Source organism: Pelodiscus sinensis, chromosome 3, assembly GCF_052426305.1.
Source record: "Pelodiscus sinensis isolate ZL-2025 chromosome 3, ASM5242630v1, whole genome shotgun sequence".
In the NCBI taxonomy this organism is placed as follows: Eukaryota; Metazoa; Chordata; order Testudines; family Trionychidae; genus Pelodiscus; species Pelodiscus sinensis.
In genome coordinates this window covers 128,022,725-128,044,389 of record NC_143054.1, presented here as the reverse complement: position 1 = coordinate 128,044,389, position 21,665 = coordinate 128,022,725, and the positions used below count along the sequence as shown (strand labels likewise).

General features: G+C 44.1%; 1 protein-coding gene across 2 annotated transcripts in view; it reads right to left on the bottom strand.

The window, feature by feature from the left end:
* SLC35F3 (solute carrier family 35 member F3) overlaps positions 1-21,665 on the bottom strand; it is a 250,211-nt gene that overhangs the window by 12,732 nt on the left and 215,814 nt on the right. For both annotated transcript variants that reach the window (XM_025184108.3, XM_075924761.2), the window contains 2 exons: positions 8,148-8,367; positions 263-388 (listed from right to left, as the gene is read on the bottom strand). In XM_025184108.3, the coding sequence (XP_025039893.1) occupies positions 263-388; positions 8,148-8,367 (346 nt within the window). The remainder of the gene's footprint in view (positions 1-262; positions 389-8,147; positions 8,368-21,665) is intronic.

Genomic DNA, 21,665 nt, shown 5'->3' with positions numbered 1-21,665 from the left:
TAATTCTTTGGTGGGAGTCATTCCCCCTTGAAAAGTAGGCAATTATTGCTACTTAAATAAGGACCAGTGATGTCAACATGTATAAGTCCTTCTCTCCAATGTTAAATTGGTCATTGTACTTATGGTAGGTATTCATAAAAAGAGCATGTGATGTTGCACTGCATAAAGATTAGGAGAGGCCGCATTTGGTATTAAGTGGAGACAACTTATTAACACGAGGTGGTCAGCATTTTTTAACCTGAAGAGGATTGTGTGTCTTTACCTTATAAAGAGCCGACATTGAGGCAGATCCCACAACAAGCGCTATCCCAATAACTGAATGACTGTGGAATCCATCCGCATAGGTCATCATGACTATCCCTGCAATAGCAAGTATAGCAGCCACAATCTGGTAAGAAGCAAAGAAACAGAGGAAATATTATTTAGCAGCCCCACTCCAGCGACTAAAATATTTAATAGCCATTCTGAATGAGAGGGCAGCATTTTTGCACCATCTTCTTCAAGTGTTATTGTTATTAGCAGGGTCTGTTAGTGTCTTAAAAGCAAGTGTAAGGCCCACAAGCTGACTGAAAAACTGCATGCAAGGATCAGTGAAGAAGTGATTGTGTCAGGTTTCAGAGTAACTGGCAAGAGAGGAGCTGCTCTTCAGAGCAGTGTCACCTGATAAATCTGAAGAGGGAAATTCAGTTCCGTCACTGCATCTTGGCATCAGGTGGGCCCTGCAGCAGGTGTTTGACAACAATACATGACTTTGAATTGCCCAGGAAGGAGTTAAAATCCAGGGGAGATGTCAGGGGGAAGGAGTTTATTGGGGGAAAAAACCCAGTAAAATAAAGAACATCTGAACATTTTACAGGTCAGCCAGTGAGTGTATTCAGATGAAAAGGAATGGGAGGTGGATCAGAATTTTTTGACTCAGAAGAATGTTTACATTTTGAATAGGATTTTCAGCAGTGCCTAAGAGACTTAGGAGCACACTTTAATTAGCACCTGGGCTCCTAAGTCACTCAAGTGCTTTTGAAAATCCTACCCTATGAGCATAGAGTCTTCTTTAATTTGGGAGAAGAGCTTAGCTGAGAAAATTGGTTGTGTGTTGTGAATTAAGTACAGGTTGTACCTCTCTACACTGGGATTTTCTGGTATGGCAACATCTGTGGAATGGCAGGCACAGCCAGGAGCCCGGCGAGGGGCCAGCAGCATAGCCAGGAGCCCTACAATGAGGGGGCCAGTGGTGTGGCTGGGAGCCCATTGGCATCACTGCGAGCCCCATAGCGGGGAGGGGAACTGGCGGTGTAGCTGGAAGCCCCGTGATGGAGCCAGGAACCCCGCAGGGCTAGCAGTAGCCATGGAGCCATGGTCCTGGGAACCCCAGCTGGGCCAGTGGCAACAAGGCTGGCAGCAGCTGGGGAGCACTGGTCCTGTGGAGCCACGGCAAGGCTGGCTGCAGGGGGGCCAGGGCCAGAGCCCAAGTCCGGTGTCAGTAGCCAGAGCCCGTAGGCCAGAGCCCAAACCTGAGCCCAGCAACATGCATAAACCTGTCTTTCAAAGCCTCGCTGATTTGCACTGCCCCTCATTGTGCTCTCCTTATTGCCCTGATGTCTGACTGCTCAAAATCCCTGGCTAGGAGCTGTGCCGCGCCTCCTCTCCCCGCACTAACAGATAATGTTCCACCTCACTCTCACAAATATTATGGAGCACACAGCAGGCTGCCACCACAATGGGAATGTTGCATTCAGTGAGGTCTAAACTAGTCAGTAGACAGTAGAACCTTCCATTCAAATACCCCAAAGCACAATCTACCATCATTATGCACTGCTCTGCCGGTAGCTGAACTGCGCTTTACTGCGGTTCAGGCTGCCCATATGTGGCTTCATGAGCCATGGGGATCACTAAGGATCGCTATTGGCGTTTCAGCGTCTCCTATGGTAATTTTCCAGTCTGGGAAAAAAGTTGCAGCTTGCCAAAGAAGCAGTAATTTTTAAAGATACGTGTATCATGCATCTTTCTCAACCATCCCACACTGATGTTGGTGAAACAGCCCTTGTGATCCACCAGCCCCTGCAACACCATCAAAAAGTGCCCCTTGCAGTTTATGTACTCCTTGGCAAAGTGGCTGGATGCCAAGTTGGGGATGTGCTTTCCATCTATTACCTCACCACAGTTAAATAACCCCAGTGCCACAATACACTCCATAGCAGAAGTGTATTGATTACCTGGGCTACTTGAATCACAACAGCCCCCACTGTAGATTTCCCCTCACCGAATTGCATCTCCACTGACTGGCAGCTGTTTTGGCATTGCAAGCTTCCACAGGGCAATTGCCCCTCACTTCTCCATCTTAAGAGTGGGTCTCATTCTCGTATTTCTGTATTTCAGGACAGGGGAAAGCAATTCACAAATTTCCATGAAAATGGCCTTACGCATGCAAAAGTTTTGTAGCCACTGAGGATTATCTCATAGCTGCATCACAATGTGGGGCCACCAGTCTGTGCTTGTCTGATGGCATCAGAACTGGCGTTACACTGTGACTAGAGGATCAAATGCTGGTGGCATGTGCCAGTCACTCAACTCAAGTGCTACGCAGAAGAGTGTGTTCATGGCCTCCCGAGATGCGTTCTTGTTCCGGTGGATTCTGGATACACTTTGGACATACTCTAGCATTAGGCGCACAGTGGTTAATGTCAATGCTTTGATGCACAATGGGTTCCATGCTCATTCTGCTATGGCATCTGCGTGAATAACCAAGGGGAAAAAAGGGTGCAAAAAGACTGTTTGCCATTGCAGAGGGTGGGCGGAGGAAACAAGTACATTATGGGATGCTGATGACATGTACTCAGAACCACCTGTTGCACAATTTTGGTCCCAGAATGCACTGGGAGCATAACCCAGAATGCAACAGGATAGCTACCCACAGTGCATCACTCTCAAAGTCGAAGGTAGCCACTCTGCTGGACATGCACTACTTTCAACTACACTGAAGCCTTGTGCCTGGTGGGGACACGCACCTTTGACTTTACAAAACTGGGTGCTAAAAAATTGACCTTAATACATTCAACTTTATTTCTCAGTGTAGACATGGCCTTAGTCTGACTTGCTTAGCACTGGCCATAGAACTTCTCTCAACAATTCTGATTTGAACTAGAGCAGATCTTGTAGAAAAACATCAAGTCTTGATTTACAAATAGCCAGTGACAACAACCCCATCATAAGCCTTGGTAAATTGCTCCAAAGGTTAATTACCATGTTAAAAATGTATGGTGTATTTCCCACCTGAATCTGCCCAGCCTTGGCTTCCGGTCATTGAATCTTGCTTTAGGTTAATTTGCTAAACTGAAGAGCGGATTATCAAATATTTGTTCCCCATGTAGAAACATATAAACTGTGATAAAGTTACCGGATAATCTTCTTTTTGTTAGGGTAAACAGATGGAGCTGCTAGTGTCTATCCTGAAAGCACTGTGCAAGATTGAGCTCAAGTTGTATTAAGTTAAAAGATCCCTAATCTTAAATCCAATAGCCTCTTGCATCTTGGATGACACCAAAAGGATTTATAAACTACAGGTTGGACCTTCCTCGTCTGGCACCCTCGGGCCCACCAGCCCCGAATGAGGGGATTTGCCAGACCAGGAGAGGTCCCTCCCCTCATGGCCCCTGGCTAGGGCTCCAGCCTAATCCCGCTGCTGCCTGCCCAGATGTGGTTCCCTGGGCCAGAGTTCCCTGGTCACTGCCAGCCCCCTGCTACCACCTGGCTCCTGGGGCCAGAAGTCCCCGCTGTGCTGGCTCCCCTCAGGACTTCTTTGCTGCGCTCCTGCCCCACAGCCAGACTTTCCTATGCCTGGGTTCTGTGGTCCAGGAACATGGATGTTGTCGGAGCAGAGAGTCCCGGTTAAGGAAGGTACAACCTGTAGTTAATGATGAGAGGGGTGTGAGCTATGGAAATCTTGATCCACATTTTACCAACTGTTGGGGATACTCAGATATGGCATTTTGACTCACACCCATCTTTATCTAATATACCAGGATAACTGTGAATTATCAAGAGTAGCAATTCTGTAGGACTGGAATTCCAAAAGTGCATTTATGAACTGAAAAATGGTTTAAGTTTTGCTACAAATTTCAGTGGGTGGAAATCCTAGGAGACGGAAGTACACTCTTAAAATCAATACCAACTGACTTTTGGTGTGCATTTCTAGACTCAAGTCACACTGACATGTCATGCTTAGATATATAGTAACATGTATGCTGAATTAGCAGTTGGCTTCTTTTCTTGAATGCTTTTGACTATAGAATGAAAATGGAATATGGCCGTCAAAGTCTAAAGCAACTAAATCCAGACTTCTAGTGATTTTTCTCTTGCAGAGGCTCCCACCTGCCTATTAAGGATGTCACGTGCACCAGAGATTGTGTTGGATTAAACTTAAGTCTTCCCATCATTAGCTGTGTCTACATTGGCACCCTTTTCCGGAAAAGGGATGCTAATGAGACAAATCAGGAATAAGGGATCTTCTGGAAAAGGCTTTATTTTCCGAAAGATCCCGTCTAGACTGGCGCTTTTCTCCAGCAAAGCCCCTAGCCGGAAAAAAACGGCAGCCATGTTCATGCAAATGCCGCGGGGGATATTTAAATCCCCCACGGCATTTGCAATTCTGACTTGTCTCATTAGCATCCCTTTTCCGGAAAAGGGTGCCAATGTAGACACAGCCACCTTCTCTGAAAGCATTACAGCCTATCAAGCAAGTATATTCTGCTTGAAATCCTGACTCACCATAGCTTCTTGGCTGCAGATATTTACACAATTCCTAACAATGTCTGTGATTAAAAGGCGACCCAGTGTTGGGGAATGGTGCTCTAGAAGGGAATTCTGAAGTTAGTAATTTCCTTTGTAGCTATCTGCCACATGTTACAGAAGACCATGCTAGTGAAGTAATATCTTTCATTGGACCAACTTGTGTTAAGGAAATACATGTCTTCTGTTCTACTTGGACAAAAGCTAAACATGGTGTGTGCATGTTTGTGTAAAAACCAAAAGTGAAAGGTCATATATTATTTTGGATGATATCTAAAGAAATACTTACAAAATAATAGCAGTAGCAAATAAACTCTAAAGTGTAGCCCTCAGGATACTGTAGAATAACATCAGTTTTCTAATGAACTAGAAAGGCTTGCCAGATTTGGAACTCTTGGTCCTTGTAATGTCTAGGGAAAACCCCCTCTATTCCTGACCAGAACTTTGGAACAACCAAATAGAGCCAGCATTCAAGGGACCTATCTGAGGAATCCATCTATCTATAGGTTCACACAAGCCCCAGTGTATGCTCACACAGGACTTCCAGAAGTTTTAGTTCTGTCCAGCCAGAGGGCATATATTTAATAATGCTGATAACTTGCTACATGAAAGCTGAGTCTTAATTTAAGATTTCCAGGCTCCTAGTGGTGTGTGTTACACAACATTTCTGAGGCCATGTGAGTTGCGGGCTCTGAAACACCTCCCAGTTCAGAGTGAGTTTAGCTTTGTAGGATGTTACTTGCGTGCTGACTGCTTTCCCTCTTTGCTGCTGTTGAAAGCAGGAGGACACAGAGGTTCTGACTATGGGCCAGGGGCATAGCCACAAGTGGGCCTGGTTGGGTTGTGGCCCGCCCACTTAGGATCCAAGCTCTGGAGAGACAGCCCCATTACAAACCCACCCTGAGGTCACTATCCCATAGAAATAATCATACACGCTAGTCTCTTCTGTTCTCAAGTGTCCCGACCCACTGCTCTCCAGCAACAGCAGTGGGCAGGTACAAAGGAACAAGCATCCTAACCTGCTCCCGGGACCTCTCTTCTATCCTACTCTCTCCAAGACTGGTTGGTGAGAGGCAGCCCAATCTTTCCTGCCCCCGCTTCCCATCATTTCCCACCCATCTGAAATCAGGGCCACCCAAGTGTCCCCTTTTGGATACACCACTGCTAGGGGCCAAAGCTGGCTGTATTGAGTGGCTTATGTTTCTTTGCAAGCAAGTGGGATGTCAAAGAACATCGTCCAGGCTGGAGTGCAAAATGCACACAGACAGACAGATTTTTAAAAGTATCCAGATGTGAACTGTCTGACGTGAATCCATCATTACCAGTAACTTCCATTTACACACTGCCTTTCATCACGCAGGATTACAAAGTTCTCTACTCTGTTGCACATGTATGTTTACAATCTTTGCATCTCTCATCATAGAAAAGCAGCCACCTAAAGGAGTGAAACATCAGTTGTTTAACAGGGTACAGCAGTACACTACACACTGCGCTGGAAAGTCATTAAGAACACCGTCTCCAACTACAAATGCAGGAAAATTAAAGAGGGGAGGATGTAAATGTTCTCCACTAGAGTTTGACCAGAACAATGGGGTCTTAACTAACAGTCCCAATCGTTTGTTTCTCTTATCCAAAAGACAACAAAACCAGCATTATAGTCACCCCCTAAAATCACTACAGCTCTTCAACTGAGGCTCCCTTGTTGGTTACTCTCTTCCTTCCCTTCCTCCTGGTTAAAATAAGTACATTGTCAAGTCAGTCAGAAAGTGTAATGTGCAGACAACAGCTGGATGGTTTGCTGGTACCTTTTGTAATTTTCCCTGTTGTAGCCTCAGGGCCCTGCTGCAATAATAACAATGTGGTTCAAGATTTTCAATAACACAGAAATAAATTCTTCTATTAAAGTAATTTTTTAATCTCAGCATATCCTGGGGGTTAAACTTGCCCCGAAAACAAAAGAGAAATATTGTCCAGGCTTAATGAGAAGAGAGCAGACTCCTCATCTCCACTTCGGCTGGCGTAACGGGGTGTAACGTAAATCCCCAGTGTCTTCACATTGCAACTGCTTTCAGCCCCGCTGAATAGCTTGGGGCAGGAGGCATGAGTAACAGCTGCTGATCAGAGCTGCCTCTGTAGACAGTGGGGAATATGAGAACTGCCTTTTGGTGCTAAGGGCTGCTGGAATATTCTCCAAGGGCTGAATGGAGACAGGACTTAATTCTAACAACTGCAAAGGCAACTCTGGATCAGATTTTCCCTCAAAGCTTACCCTCCTCCATGTCACCCATGGAAGGGGTAAGCTGTGTTGGTAGTACCTCTTGGACCATAGTCTGTGGCTGCAGGGTCTATGCAGAGCATGGGCAGGCTGCAGAGAAAGCTCTGTCTCCCACCTGTGTGCCCACAGCCAGGAGAATTTACTGGAGGTGTGCTTCCTAGGAGCCATGTTGGCAAGTTCCAACCTCCACAATGTTACACCGCAGAGATCTCCCACCCAGAATTCCCTCCTCTTGCTAGCCTGTGAGACATAGCCTAAGACCAGGTAGTTCTCTCCAGCTCTTCACCTGCCAGTGTGTCTTATACAGGCTGTGTTATGTAGTGTTCATTCACAAGATTTCTGTGAACTCTAGCCCAAACTGTGCAGCCATGCAATGGATAGCTGAGCTCACTGCAGGAACATTTTTGGTGTCCTCCCTCCCATTTCCACACAGAAACAAGATATAAAACAGATAATTGAAGAAAAAGGAGCTGAATTAGCCACATCTGTGTTTATATCAATAGCTGTCCACAATCAGGCATGACACAGAACTTAATACTCTAATTCCACAGGGCTTGTGTCATAGGCAGATGTGAGATGCACCCATGTATTCACAGAATATGGACGAAAATGCAAAAGGACATGTAAAGCACCCAGAGAAATTCACAATTTTAAAAATTTCTAAGTACCTTAGGCTCAGTGCTTTGTAGTAGAAAGATAACAGGAAAAGGATGATAAATGTTCATGACAACATGGGGGTACCAGTTATCCTTCCTGTCATAGTCTGGGATAAGTTATCTCATTTGGAAGGAACAGTTAGCAAAGAGAGCAAGTTCTAGGAAGAGGAGGCTGCAATGTTGAGAGATATCCACACAGTGATGGTTCTCAGTGCTGATTTGTTTTGTAATGAAATGCATTTCTGCACAGACTACAGGGCCAGAGGATTGCAAGCACCATAAGGATATTATGTTGACTCATCTCATAACTTCACCTCTCTAAAAGAGCAGAGAAACCTGCTGTTATTAATGTCAGATGCTGTTCTGAAGGAGCCAAATGGAAGCGGGTTAAAGCGAAGGAGTTAGGGAGACAGAGAGAAGGAGACACTTACCCTCACTCCCATGAACCTGTCCCTGAGAACGATCCATGAAAGCAAGAACACAAAAGCTTTGTTGCAGCAGAACAACACGGAGACATCCGTAGTGTTTATTTTCTTTATTGCATGCAAGTACAGGTAGTTTGTGAGTGTCCAAAGAACACCAAAGGGTGCTGCCTTGGTAAAAAACACCTTCATAGTCAAGCCATTGTCTCCAAAAAATCGGCAGCACTCCCTAAAACAAGGAAAGAAAGGCAATATTATTATACCTGAGTGGTGAACAAGTCCTGCATGTGTCGTATCAATTAGAATGCCTTTTTTTATACCATCTCTTTCCTACAAGACGGGTGACAAGTTTCAGTCTGCTGCAAAAGCCATCATTTGCACAAAAATATTGAACACATAGAGGGGATTATAAAGCCGAAAATGATAAGCACATAAGAGTATGGTGAAAGGTGGAGGTAGGGGGTCAAAATGAATAACTATAATATTAATAAGGTGCACCTTTAATCCACATATCTGAAAGTTCTTTGTATCATTATTATCATTGTAGCGCTGGGAAAACAAGTGGTTCCGTAGCTTGCCCAAAGTTATCACACAGATCTGTGACCTGGTTGGGAGCAGAATCCAGGCCTTTTGATGCCCAATTTGTTGCCTTAGCTACTAAGCTAGTGGCCTCCCCTGTAATCAGAAAAGAGAAGAGATGGGTAATGAGGCAGGATCTGAAATGGCTGGAGACTCACTGAAACTGAGTTTAAGACAAAGGCTTTTCCATCAGACAGGTGCAATGTTGCTAAAGGCACTGTCACTGTCGGAGACTCAGAGTGAGGACTAAGCTTTGCCCATAACCAGTTCAATGAATGGAAGAAAGGAAAAGGAAGTTGGTGAGGTCAGCTCTAATGAGGCAGTGGTGCCCGGGAAGGTAAATAAGGGTCAGGATGATGAGTTTATGTTTGAGAGTTCTTGGTGGTCACAGTGTTCAGGACCAAGTTGAAATTTGGAAAGGAGACCAGCCCAGAGGAAGCTGTGGTACTCAAGGTGGGAGGTTGGGAGTGCATGGATTATAGATAAGGACAGAGAGAAAGTGAAGATAAGGGCAGGAATGAACAGTATTGTTTATCCAAATCCAGCTATATTAGGTCCTGCAGATAATGGACAAGATGGAAAAATAAACACTGATGGATCATTTCTGGTACATCTCACAAGGAGAGATCAGAGTCAAGGCGGTAGATGGAAGAAATTAGAGAGCATTAGGGCAATTATTCTCATTTAAAAGAAGGAACACAGCCTTGGAGACAATATTCTGGAGATAATTTGAGTGGAGCCAATCACTGAGGAATATATGACAGAGATCGTGCACAGAGAAGTGGAGATGTTGGCAGGGACAAAGGATGGATGGATGGATGGATGGATGGATGGATGGATGGGAAAAAAAGTTTGGTGTCATCAATGTAAATGTGATGTTTATTGTCAAACAGAGAGCAGAGGTGGTGATAAAGCCGGGATTGGATAGAGGGGTCAAGAACACAATGGTAGGACATCTTTGCAGGTGTAAACATTGTAAGCTAACCATCTAGAGTCACTGGTTTTATGACAATTGCAAAACTAAAATGGCATGTGTCAAACAAATTGTTTGCATGCAAATACAGTATAATGCAAAATGTAAACACAGGGATTTATAATCTGAAGATAAAATTTGCAGCCTAATGACATATTTGGATGTCAGTAAAAAATGTTGTTGTTGTCTATGCTATATTTGCTTGTTTCCAAATTTGGCAATAAACACGAAGAAATTGGAGCAATAAATATTTTGATAAAATTTTGCACACAGCTAATTTATCACAGGGTTACTGCAAAATAGGTTTGCATATCACTTTACACAAGTCCCATGATTAAGTTGGATTTACTGATAGAATGTTGGGAGGGAGATTAATGGCTCATTTTGATCCTTATTCTCAGAGGGAGTGGGTAATTTTCCAAATGGAACCTTGTGAGATTTCCCCATCACTAGAGGTACATGTAATTTTAAGGATAATTGACTATGTGCTCTTTCTTAAATGTATGTATAATTTGGAGCTACATGGTTATATTGTTTCCCCTTGTAGACACAGGTAGAGGCCCATAGTGTCAGCAATTCTTTGGGCACAGTGAAGGGCCTTGATTGCACAGTGAAGGGCCTTGACACATCTTCTGACACTCACCATACCCAGAAACAGCAACAATAACTATTACCTCTCAACCTCACTTCCCTCACTCTGATTACCAGGGCTCGACAAATAATGCAGTCTACTCACCCGGGGTGAGTAGATTGCAACCCGGAAGAGCTGGGTTCCGGCGATCTGTGCATGCACAGAATGGATTGTGCATGCGCAGATCGCCGGACAGCACGGCTGGCAAGCCCTGCTAATTACAGACACACACCACCCTGGGCAGCTCCTGGTGAGGGAGCCTGACACATTCCAAGGGAAGGACTGGAAGACCCTGTTGCAGGAACAAAGAAGAAGCCTACTCCTGGGCTATGTCTATACTGCAGAGTTTTTGCGCAAAAACTTGCGGAGCATCCACACTACAAGTGCATTTTTACGCAAGAAAAAGTACAGTAGATCGTCAGAAGACAGGGCTTTTTGCACAAGAGTTATTCCTCTTTCTACGAGGAATAAGCCTTTTTGTGCAAAAGCTCTGGTGCAAAAAGGTGGGTGTGGCTGGATAACAGGGTTTCTTGCGCAAGAAACCCCTATCGGAAAAAAAGCACAGGTGCTCTGATGGCCATTCTGTAAATGGCCATCAGAGGTTTCTTGCACAAGAGCGTCCATGCCATTGTGGACGTTCGCTTGTGCAAAAGCACATCGCTTGCGCAAAAGCACATGGCAGTGTGGATGTGCTCTTGCACAAGAACTTTTTGCAGAAGATCTCTTCTGCAAAAAATTCTTGCACAAGAAGCCTGCAGTGTAGAAGTAGCCCTGGTGTCACCACAGAACTGGTGCCTAGTTGTGCTTCATCTGCCTCAGGGAAATCCCAGGCATTAAAAGACACATTTTTTTTTTATATTTCAGTATTTGCTTGTTTTCCTCTGTTTTTTTCATACCAAGGGCTACATTGAATCTGCCCATCCTAGGACTAGTTCACTCAGGAAATTTAGGAGGATGTATGGGTTTTTCTCTCCCTGAATCATTGGGTCCCAGAAGCCTGTGCGTAGTGTCTGAATGTCATTACCAGCAGAAGGGTATCCTGTGTCTTCTGGTATCAGCCCAGGCCCTAATGAACCTAGTAGCTATGTCTCCATGTTGTTCTATTCCTACTTTGAAATCCCCATGTGAGGAAATACTGTCTCTTCTAGAGCTGGCCGCTGATTGGGGATGTTTGAGGCATATTGGGGTAGTAAAGAGAAGCTTACATAGTTGCTAATCTCTGCCTCAGCTGAAATCGTGGTGCAGGTTCATAGCAGATTCACTCTATGACTTTCACAAACACTAACTTCACTTAAAGGACAAAGGAATGTCCCCAACTCAGGACCTAATTTTGTGCTAGAGCTAATACAGCTCAAGAAGATCAGACGTAAATTTTAAGTGAATGCCCAAATATGTGAAGACCCAAAATCGGGGGCTGTAGTTTGCTAGAAAGAAACAGAGGGCCCAGGTATACTACATTCCTCGCTCCCAAAATGTCACTTAAGGGATTGACTACTAGTCTGAGTCAGAACTGAAGGATTTCCCCTGCATTGTGCAGGCTGGCTTTAAAGTAAGAAAATCAAACTGCAGGCTGAAAAACCTCAGCCACTGCTTAAATGAAATGCCCCAAAGTATGATTAAAAGGGGAGGGATGGGAGTAATTCACTCAAATCAGAATGACTAAAAGTAGAATTCATTATTTTACAGGAAAATATTACTTCCTCCAAAATATGTGCCTGCCCTATAAGTGCATACATAGCTATCTCATATACTTTATGTTCCATATCACATAGGTGGTGCTGTAGTGTGAATGCTCCTTGTCAAATTAGGCAACGTAAAATCCAACATGTAACACCATTGAGGTGGGCATTAGAACCTACTGTGGGTATCGCAGAGGCTATAGTCCTTACTAGACCCTCATAGCTTATTCTCCACAGCAACTAGAGTCAGGGCCTTTGGCCTTCTAGATCAGTCCTGCACCCTAAGGGTGCTTCTACACAGCAGCGTTATTTTGGAATAACATTGCGAGACTTGCAGCTAGTCCGTTATTTAAAAATAATTTCAAAATAACTGGCAGCTTATTTTGGAGTTTCTAAACCTGATTCCACGAGGAATAATGTCTCTTCCAAAATAGCTATTTCGGAATAGTTGTAGTGTGGATGCTCCACTGCTGCTATTTCAAAATAACTCCTCCCCCAACCCACTCAAAGTTATTACTCCCCAGTGCTTCCTGGGGCTCTAAATCGAGGTAGCACATCCACATTAGGGGAGCCTGCCTCGGACTAATTTTCAGGCTTCTCTGTAGTGTAGACGTGCTATTTTGGAGTATTTCTTCTGGAATAGCTTTTTCTGAAATAATGGTGCAGTGTAGATGTAGCCTAAGAGACTCACCAGATCACTAAGTCCTCTGCCACTCTTGCGCTCCTCCACATGGAAGTAGCAGCAGATAACAGGAATACGCTTCATAGCCTGGTGACATCAACTCCTCCTTGAAACTTGGATTCGGGGGGTTGGTTGCCTCAGTCTACTAAGGTCACTTTGTGCCCTGCAGAATCATGGCCTGATTTTTTTCTCATTTGCTGTATTGCAATTGGCTGTCGGTTGATCCTCATCCCTTTCCCCCTCATCTACCCCAACAACCTCCTTTCTCTTACGCTTCTCCCCTCTTGCCTCTCAGCTTTCTTCTTTTATCTATCTTCCTCTCTTACTTAAAAAATCCCTTTTTCTCTCCACTTCAACCCTGAGCTCCCACTCCTCAAACAATTATATGAACCACCAGGTTAAAAATGAAGGAAGTATTCTGTTTGCCATTCATCACCGTAATTGCTCCACTTGCTCTGGTGTGCTACAGCCCTTTCCCCACTACCTGCCTGAGTTGGGTTCCATTTTGTACTCTGCAAGCTCTTGTGGGCACGGACTGTGTTTTGCTGTCTTGTTCTTTATTTTCACAGCACACAGGAGACCCAATCTGATTCAGGTGCATTCCCCCCTTTCCCTCCACACACAAATGGGCTCTTCAGAAATGATGTAATGTTATTGCTTTTAGAAGGGCTGATATTGTTTTGGAGGAGCTTTTAGAAGGTCTTATATTGCTTTAGAGGAGTTTCCAATTTTTTAGCTGTGTTTTATTGAGGTACAAGAAGGTCAAGAAATTTGTCCAAGGTGAGTCAGTGGTTCAGCTGGGATTAGAATATATGCTTGTAAATAAGTGATAAGTAAGGGGCTGTTGTTGAAAAAAATACCACCCCTAAATTTATTAATTTTTGGTGCCTTCTAAATATCATGCTAATACAGCCCCAGGTGAGCAGAGGTAAATGTGGCATTTTTATACTCAAAATTCTTCCAAGTATGACAGCTTGTTCTCAACAGATTTCTCTCCCCACATTTTCCCAGTTATTTTTCAAAGTAGCTCAATGTTTTTCTTGGTGTGTCATCAGAAGTGTCTAGACCAAAACAATACAGTCCTCAAAGGAAAAAGCCCATTACTTGTGAAGACTTACCAATAGGCAGCTGACAAAGGCTGCTGTAAATGAATATTGTTAGATAAATGCCTCAGTGCAGAGAATTTATGGGAAACAAGAAAGGACTAAGACATGACCTCTGGAATTACTGTAGTCACAGCACAGTCTGGATGTGAAATCACCTAGAGATAAATGACCTCTTCATTAAAATACCCCTTAAGCATACTTAGGAGGCAGCTGCTTCTTAAATAGCAGTATGCTGTGCATTATGATTATTTTGGCCGCACAAGTACATTATGAACATTGAATGTTTTTATCTTCATGTTTTATGAATATGGCTTGGTAAAAATCAATTCAGTTGTATGCGCAGAGATTCTGTTCCACTGCCATCCACTCATGCACACTGAAAGAGGTGACTTGTTTTAAATATTTAAACACTCTCATTTACTAACAAATATTCTTCGTATTTCTCAAGAAAAAAATATCAACTGTTTACAGATTCAGAGCAAGAAGAGACCAATGTGATCATCTAGCTAGACCCATGCAACACAGGTCATGGAGTTTCATATGAGGCATGATCCAAAGGCTACTGACATTTGTGGAAAGATCCCCATTGACTTCAGTGGGCTTTGGATCAGGCCCATAGAGCTTTAAGTGGATTGGGTGCAGCTTGTCTGTCTACCAACTGTAGGTCATTGGAGACTGCAACTTGCCTTGTGTGATGTGCTTCCAACACTTCACAAGATCAGAAGCACTTCAATTAGTAGCCCCTGGTGTGATTATGAGGGTGCTAATGGCAGGGCATTCTCAGTGAGGGTCCTCAACTGTGCAACTCTACTTGCTTCAATTTGCCAAAGCCTGAAATTGTAATTCTGCACCTTCCCCTGCTTTTGATGCAAGACTGGACATTGCAAGACTGGCTTTTCTGGGGCATAGGAAGAAGGTGATCGGGTGGATGGAGACACTGGTACTTTACTTTAATGAGGGTTCAGTCTCTTGAATATTGGTCCTAAATTATTGCCATGTCTTAATATGGGCACATACACTTAGGACACTGAATGAACAGTTTCAAAAACAACTACAATAAATATTTTGTAAATAGGAATATCCCGTGTTGTTGGCAATAATTAGAATGCAACTGCAGTTTCAAACAATATGGTGCCAGCACACAGTATAAGTAACTGGGTTCCGTGTTGACACATTCTGTGGAGATTAAGAGTGTGTGTCCTCTCCCAGAGCCCTGTATCCCACTTCATGTTGGGGAATGGCTGGCTGACCTATGCAGTCCCTCGGTTGGCTCCTTACTTTGTTTCTATTAGGTATATTTTTTTTAACAGAAGAACACAACAGACTTTCAGCGGGTGGCCATTGTATCTGTATAACACTCTCCACAAAGCAACTGAAAGAAAAGCCTACAGCAATCATGGATAAAAACATACGAATGTCCATACTGGGTCATTGATGGACCTATTCTCTATGAACATATCTAATTCCTTTTTGAACCCATTTACACTTTTGGCCTTCACAACATCCCACGGGAACAAGTCACATGGGTTGACTGTGCACCAGGGGAACAATTTTTATATGTAGGTGTGTGTGTGTGTAACCATTGAACCAAGCTGTAATCCCTGTATACAATGGAAACCACTTCAAGCCAGAGGGTGGGGCAGCACCCCCATCTCCTCTAGTTCCATCACCTATGGTGTGCATGGTATGAAGAACTATTTCCTTTTGTTTGTTTTAAACCTGCTGCCTATTAATTCCATCAGGTGACCCTGGTTCTTGTGTTATATGAAGGGGTAAATAACACTTCCTTATTCACTTTCTCCACACCATGTATGGTTTTATAGAACTCTATCATACCTCCCCTCTCACCTCAGCTGAACAGTGCCAGTCCCTTTGATCTTTCATCATATGGAAGCTATTCCAGACTCCTCATCATTTTTGTTGCTCTTCCTTTCCCAATTTTAATACAGGTTGCACCTCTGTAAATTGGACTCTCTGGTCTGGCAACATCCGTGGTCTGGCCTGCAGGAGCGGACAAGTCCAGTGGGGTGGCAGGGCAGGGCCAGGAGAGTGGGGGACAGGAATGACCTCCTCTGGTCTGGCAAAATCCCTCATCTGGGACCAGTCAGATCCCAAGCCTGGTGGACCAGGAAGGTCCAGCCTGTATATCTTTTCTGAGATGGGGAAACGGAAGTGGGTCTTTGCCCATGAAAGTTTATGCCCAGGGCTCGACAAATCACTGAATCTACTCACCCGGGGCAAGTAGATTTCAGCCGGTTACCCCATTCACCGGCAGCGCATGCATGCACCATGCGGGTCTTGCGCATGCGCAGTGCGGGGCTGGCGAGTAGATTTTGCTGCCATTTGTCAAGCCCTGCTTATGCCCATATAAATATGTTCGTCTTTAAGGTTCCACAGGACTGCGCAGTTCTTGTATCTTATTACTGTTTATTTCATCAGTTAGTTTCAAAATCTTTTGACTCTTCTATATGGGACAGTTCCGCAGATTTGCTGTCTGAAAGAATGGTTTAGGTGTGGGGATCCTCACTCATTGGCTGAAGTGAAGACTGCTGCAAAGAATTCATGTTGCTATTCTGCAAAAGCTTTGTCTTCCTTGAGTGCTCCTTTTAGCTCCTCAGTCATCCAGTAGCCCCACTGACCAATTGGCAGGCTTTCTGCTTCTGATATATTTAATTTTTTTTTTGCTAATGGCTTTCCTTTGCTATTGCTCACTCCCTGCAGGTTGTACCTCACTGAGGCTGGAAAACAGCTCTCACACCTTCTGGTACCCCACTGCCATTGGTTGCTTATGGTGTGCTTATTGGTTGTCATGGTATGAAACACCCGCACTCCATCACTCAGGGTATTTCTTTGTGACTCAGCCGTCCATCCAGGCCACTATATCATTTCCTCCCTTTTGAGATAACAAGGTCCCTGCCTCTCACTTTGTAAATTTCAGTACAAGGTGCTCCAAGCAGCAGCCATTTAATGTGTCAAGAAATGTTATTTCAGCATCCCGTCCGGAGGTGACATGTACCTAGTTAATATGGGGATAGTTGAAGTCTCTCATTATTATTGGGTTTTCTGCCAATGTAGATGCTCTAATCAACTTTAGCATTTCAAAGTCACCATCACCATCCTGGTCAGCTGATTGGTAGCATATTCCTACTTCTATATATAGTGTCTCTACCCTACCAGCATGACCTACTTGTCATTGCTATATATTATACATCCTGGCATTATCGTGTCTTGCTGAGCATCCTCATTCCACCTAATTTCTGTGAGGCCTATTACATCAATAGCCTCATTTAATACCAGGTACTCCCACACAGGGCAGAGTCCTTATTCCAACCTCAAAACCATTGCAATTTTGGAGCATTTTTGCAGTGAAGGGCAGTTCTCTACAGAACTCCTGATCCCTAGACTCTCTCCTACAAGCTTCACTCCAGGGTCCAGAGAAGAGCAATAAAAATGATTAAAGGTCTAGAAATCATGACCTAGGAGGGAAGACTGAAAGAATTGAGTTTGTTTAGTTTAGAAAAGAGACGACTGAGAGAGGACATGATAGCGGTTTTCAATTACCTAAAAGGGCCACACCAGAGAATTTGCAGAATGACAGGAGGTCAATATTATCTAACAGCATTACCAACACTTCCACTGCTTACTGGGCTCTTAGAAGACATTTAGGGGTAAATTAGAGCTAAATAACAGCACAGAACACAGAGAGCCAGGAGAGATGACCGTAAACAAACTTTATGGGACCGCAGGAAACTTGGACATACTCATGGTAAGTGAACATCTGGCAAACTGAAATCATGTTGGACCATGTGTGTTGCTGAACTAGAGAGGTTCAGCCTGTTTTCAGGTGAGATTTTCAAAAAAACACTTAATTTGGAGTTTGACTATTGACTTCAATAGGAGAAACATGAAGCTAACGCTGAGCACTTCTGAAAATCCTATCTTTAAGGCTTACATATAATCTATGGACTGTAGCCATAGAGAGTGATACATCATACGCAGGTTTCAACTTCCATCCATAGAGGCACTCATCTTTTCTATTGGCTTGTAGAACCAACTGGCCAGACACTCAGGTCAGCACTGGTGCAAGTCTACACGTATTCATTCTGGCCTACCTAACTACATACATATTGGGGCTCATTCTCCTCTACCTTTTGTCCCATGCAATCATTCACAACTATGCAAAGTGGCTGTAACAGGAATCTATTCTTTTTTGGTGAGTTTGACACACATATTACTCTGGTGTAAGTGACTGCACAAAATGCACAGCTCTGGAGAATCAGACCAATTATGTAACAATAATTAAAGGCTGAAAAGGCAATGGAAGATGCATGATGCTAAAAACTTTAACTGTGAGACTGAAGGGAAAGATGCTTAGAGGCAATGATTTTAATTTATCATTTCATTTAGAAGTTTTCTTTAGTTGCAGCACCTGCTTTTGATATGACTATCTTTACTTCCTTAGCATGCAATTTAGGCAGTAACCATATTTTATTTATCTCGCTTGGAGATGCAAAGCCCCCAGTGTCTGGAAATGTTTTTGATGAGCTGGTTGTGTTATTGTCATGCATCAATTAGTTTGCCATTTACTGTGTTAATGAAAATATACATAAAAAGATTATAGGAAGAAAACAAGAATGACTGCATAAAATATTAAAGTAGTAAATAATTTAGATAGAGTCTATGGCATAAACAGTGATCTATTCTGTAGATCCATCACACGTTCTTCCTACAGCCTCTCTCACTAAAGGATCTATGTGCATCACATACATCACTGGGATATAATGGTAGCTGCATTGCTATCAACAAGTGACATCAGGGACATGTCTAAGCAGCAAAAGCTATGCACAGGCCTGCCGACCTGAGCTAGCACTGTAGTGTAGGTTACAACAGCACTGAAGAGAACAAAGCATGGACTTCAATGTGGGCTAGTGAGCCAAGGATGCATCCAAGGACCGAGCTAACCTTGCACTACTCACACGGAAGCTTGGGAGGCACTGTCTTCACTTGCGAGTGACCAACAGACTTGCTGGGCCCCTGGGCAGGGTGGGGGGCAGCTCCGCATTCCTGGAAGGGTTGGAGCTTCAGAAGAAAGAACAGCAGAATTTTGGGTCTGTCCCAAACATGCCAATTAGGCCAAGGGAGAGCAGGAGTCAGCAGCTTAAGGTCAATTCTATCCAAGAGGGATTGACCATGTGGGGGGAATCCCCAGCTGCTTACGGCAGTTGGATGGCTCCTTTATGAGATCAGTGGGTGCAAAGAGGCTGTATTTTAGGTCAGAGTTGGCTCTAATGGTTGGGTTCTCCATTGCCTTGCACTTTGTGCAGCCATTGATTCATAAGTGCTGAGTAGTGTGAAAAAATGCAGAAGTCTTATATAGGTGCATTTCACAACTGCTTGGCATTCATATTACACAAGGTGAAAATGACAACTTCTTGCAAGAATGAGGCCCATAATGTTACAGCTTTGCTACAGAATAATAATTTTCGGTATGTAATATGCAGATGATAAAAGGAGCAAATAAGCATTGTTTTGAGGATACTTGCACTACTGGATCAAACAACCTAAAGCAGGGCTACTCAACTTTGGAAGCCCTGGGGGCCACAATGATACAGCACAGGCCGAGGGTCACAACTTAAGTGTGGTTGCATATACATGCAAGTATATATGCAAATATATGCAAATAGCTTCTTTCACACTGACGGGCATGAATATGATTAAGGCAAGACTACACAACATGCAGGCCACATTTAAGTTAGTTCTGCTGATATGAATAAAATGCAATGTTTACCCGATTTCCACCCATATGACAGCACTTTTAAAAAGAAAATTGTATACCCGGGTTTTGGGTGTTTAGCTTGAAGCTTCAGGTTGTGCATTTCTTGGGAGTGATTTTACTCAGAAAAAGTTTCCAAGCCAGAGCGCTCCAACCTGCAGCGGGCAGGGAATGGGCGAGTCAGGCCAGACACGAGAGGCAAAAAGGGACAGGTGTCCGGGAACCCTGTCCTGGATTCCCAGCAGGGCTGACGTCCCCACGTGAGAGTGTCTTGCTCCATGCAGGACAGAGGCAGGACTCCAAACATGGCCAGTGTGAGCCTCTCAGGCTCTGCCCACAAGGCTAAGCATCCAGCACTTCCCACAATGCCCTGGCGCTCCCTGCAGCATTCTGGGTCTGTCTCCAACATGCCAATTAGGCCAAGGGGGATCAGGAGTCAGCAGCTTAAAGTGAACTCTGTCCAAGAGAGATTGCCCATGTGGGGAAATCCTTTGGGGGCTAGAAACACCGACATCTTGTACCCGTCTGTTTCAGGCAGCTCGTTCACTTACATCTTTCAGTGCTCCCCACACCTGGGAGACGCCTCGCTGTTGTGGAGCATGTTTGCAATGGAGGCCATGGTCAACGGATCCCATCCGCAGGCTGCATATTGAGCCCCACGTAAACCCAAACTGCACTGTGTGCCGCAAACACTGAGGCCCATGGGCCGCGTGTTAAGTAGCCCTAGGATATGCCAAGGCAGTCTTCCATGTACCAGGGAAGACACTGGCTAAAGCCCCAAGAGAACTGATTATTGATATACTTAGAACAATTTGCTATTTTGACTGCATTAAAATAGGAGCATGCAGCTTCAATGACAGTAGGAATTCTGGCCTCCCTAAACACTTTTAAACCCATTTAAGGAGGAAGAGCAAGGGTTAGTATATAGAACAACATGCATTGGTTTATGTTACCAGGGGAACAAACAGACTCAGTTGGATTCTTAATCAGTGGTAATGACAGCAAATGAGGCACAGATAAAGCTTTTTTTTTTTTTTTTTTTTTAAGAAATTTCAGCAAGGGTAAAAATATAGGCAAGAAATTAAAATCTCTCAAAATATGGACAAATGGCAAGAACAATGAAGGCACGAAAGAAACCACAATACAATAATCAAAGAGGTGCCATCAGGCTTTGGGCCTGCTCCTGTGTTCTTTATAGTCCCAAAAAATTTAAATGGGAAATTAGTTTGTGATATTTGTATAAAATGCCTTCTTTCAGTGAACACTGCTGCCACTAAACTCATTTGCTAGATAATTGGTGACCATAATATTAAAGGAAAACAAAATAGGTTTGTACACAGTGTGCATTGACATCAGCTCGGGCTTATCTGGATGGAGTCTCAGCGAGCGAAATCACTTAAAACGTAACATACAAGGATTGTTTCCCCCTCCCAACACTCGCCCAGTTTGGGTCACAGTGCACGTCACTCCCAAACTGCTGATTTTCATGGCCGGCTCACAACATTTTGGCACCTGAGGCAGGGAGCTCAAATGACGCCCCCCATGTCCCATTGCTTGGACCAAAACTTTGAAAGGTCTCAATTCTGCCTTCTTCCTGTTCTACTCCTCTCATGGTACTGCAGAGAGAATACATATGCACCACCAGCAGACACAATTTTCTACACTCTGGGTCCTAGTGGTGCTCCCCCCACAGTCTGGCACCTGAGGCGGCCGCCTCAGTTCGCCTCATGGTAAGGCCAGCCCTGCTGGTTTTAGGAATTAAACAAGATGGTAAAGCTGTGTAGATGCCCAATGCTGTTGAGACATTGCCTCTTGTTCTCCGAGGCACAGCTCCTCTTGCGCAAAACTGGCTACTAATTAATTATGCAAATGAAGCACAGCAATATTCTATTCTGTGCTTCATTTGTATAAGCTTTTGTGGAAGAAGGCTGCAGTATAGACAGTCTCAGAGACTCAGAAAAAGTTTCTTATCTAGCTCAGATAGGGCAGAAAGCCCCTCAGCTACCTCCATTCAGCAGTGCCCTGTCCCAAAGGACCTGTACTGGGCTGCATGTCACATCCCTCAGCTCCTGCTTGGCTGAAAAAGTGACCATGAAACAAGTCA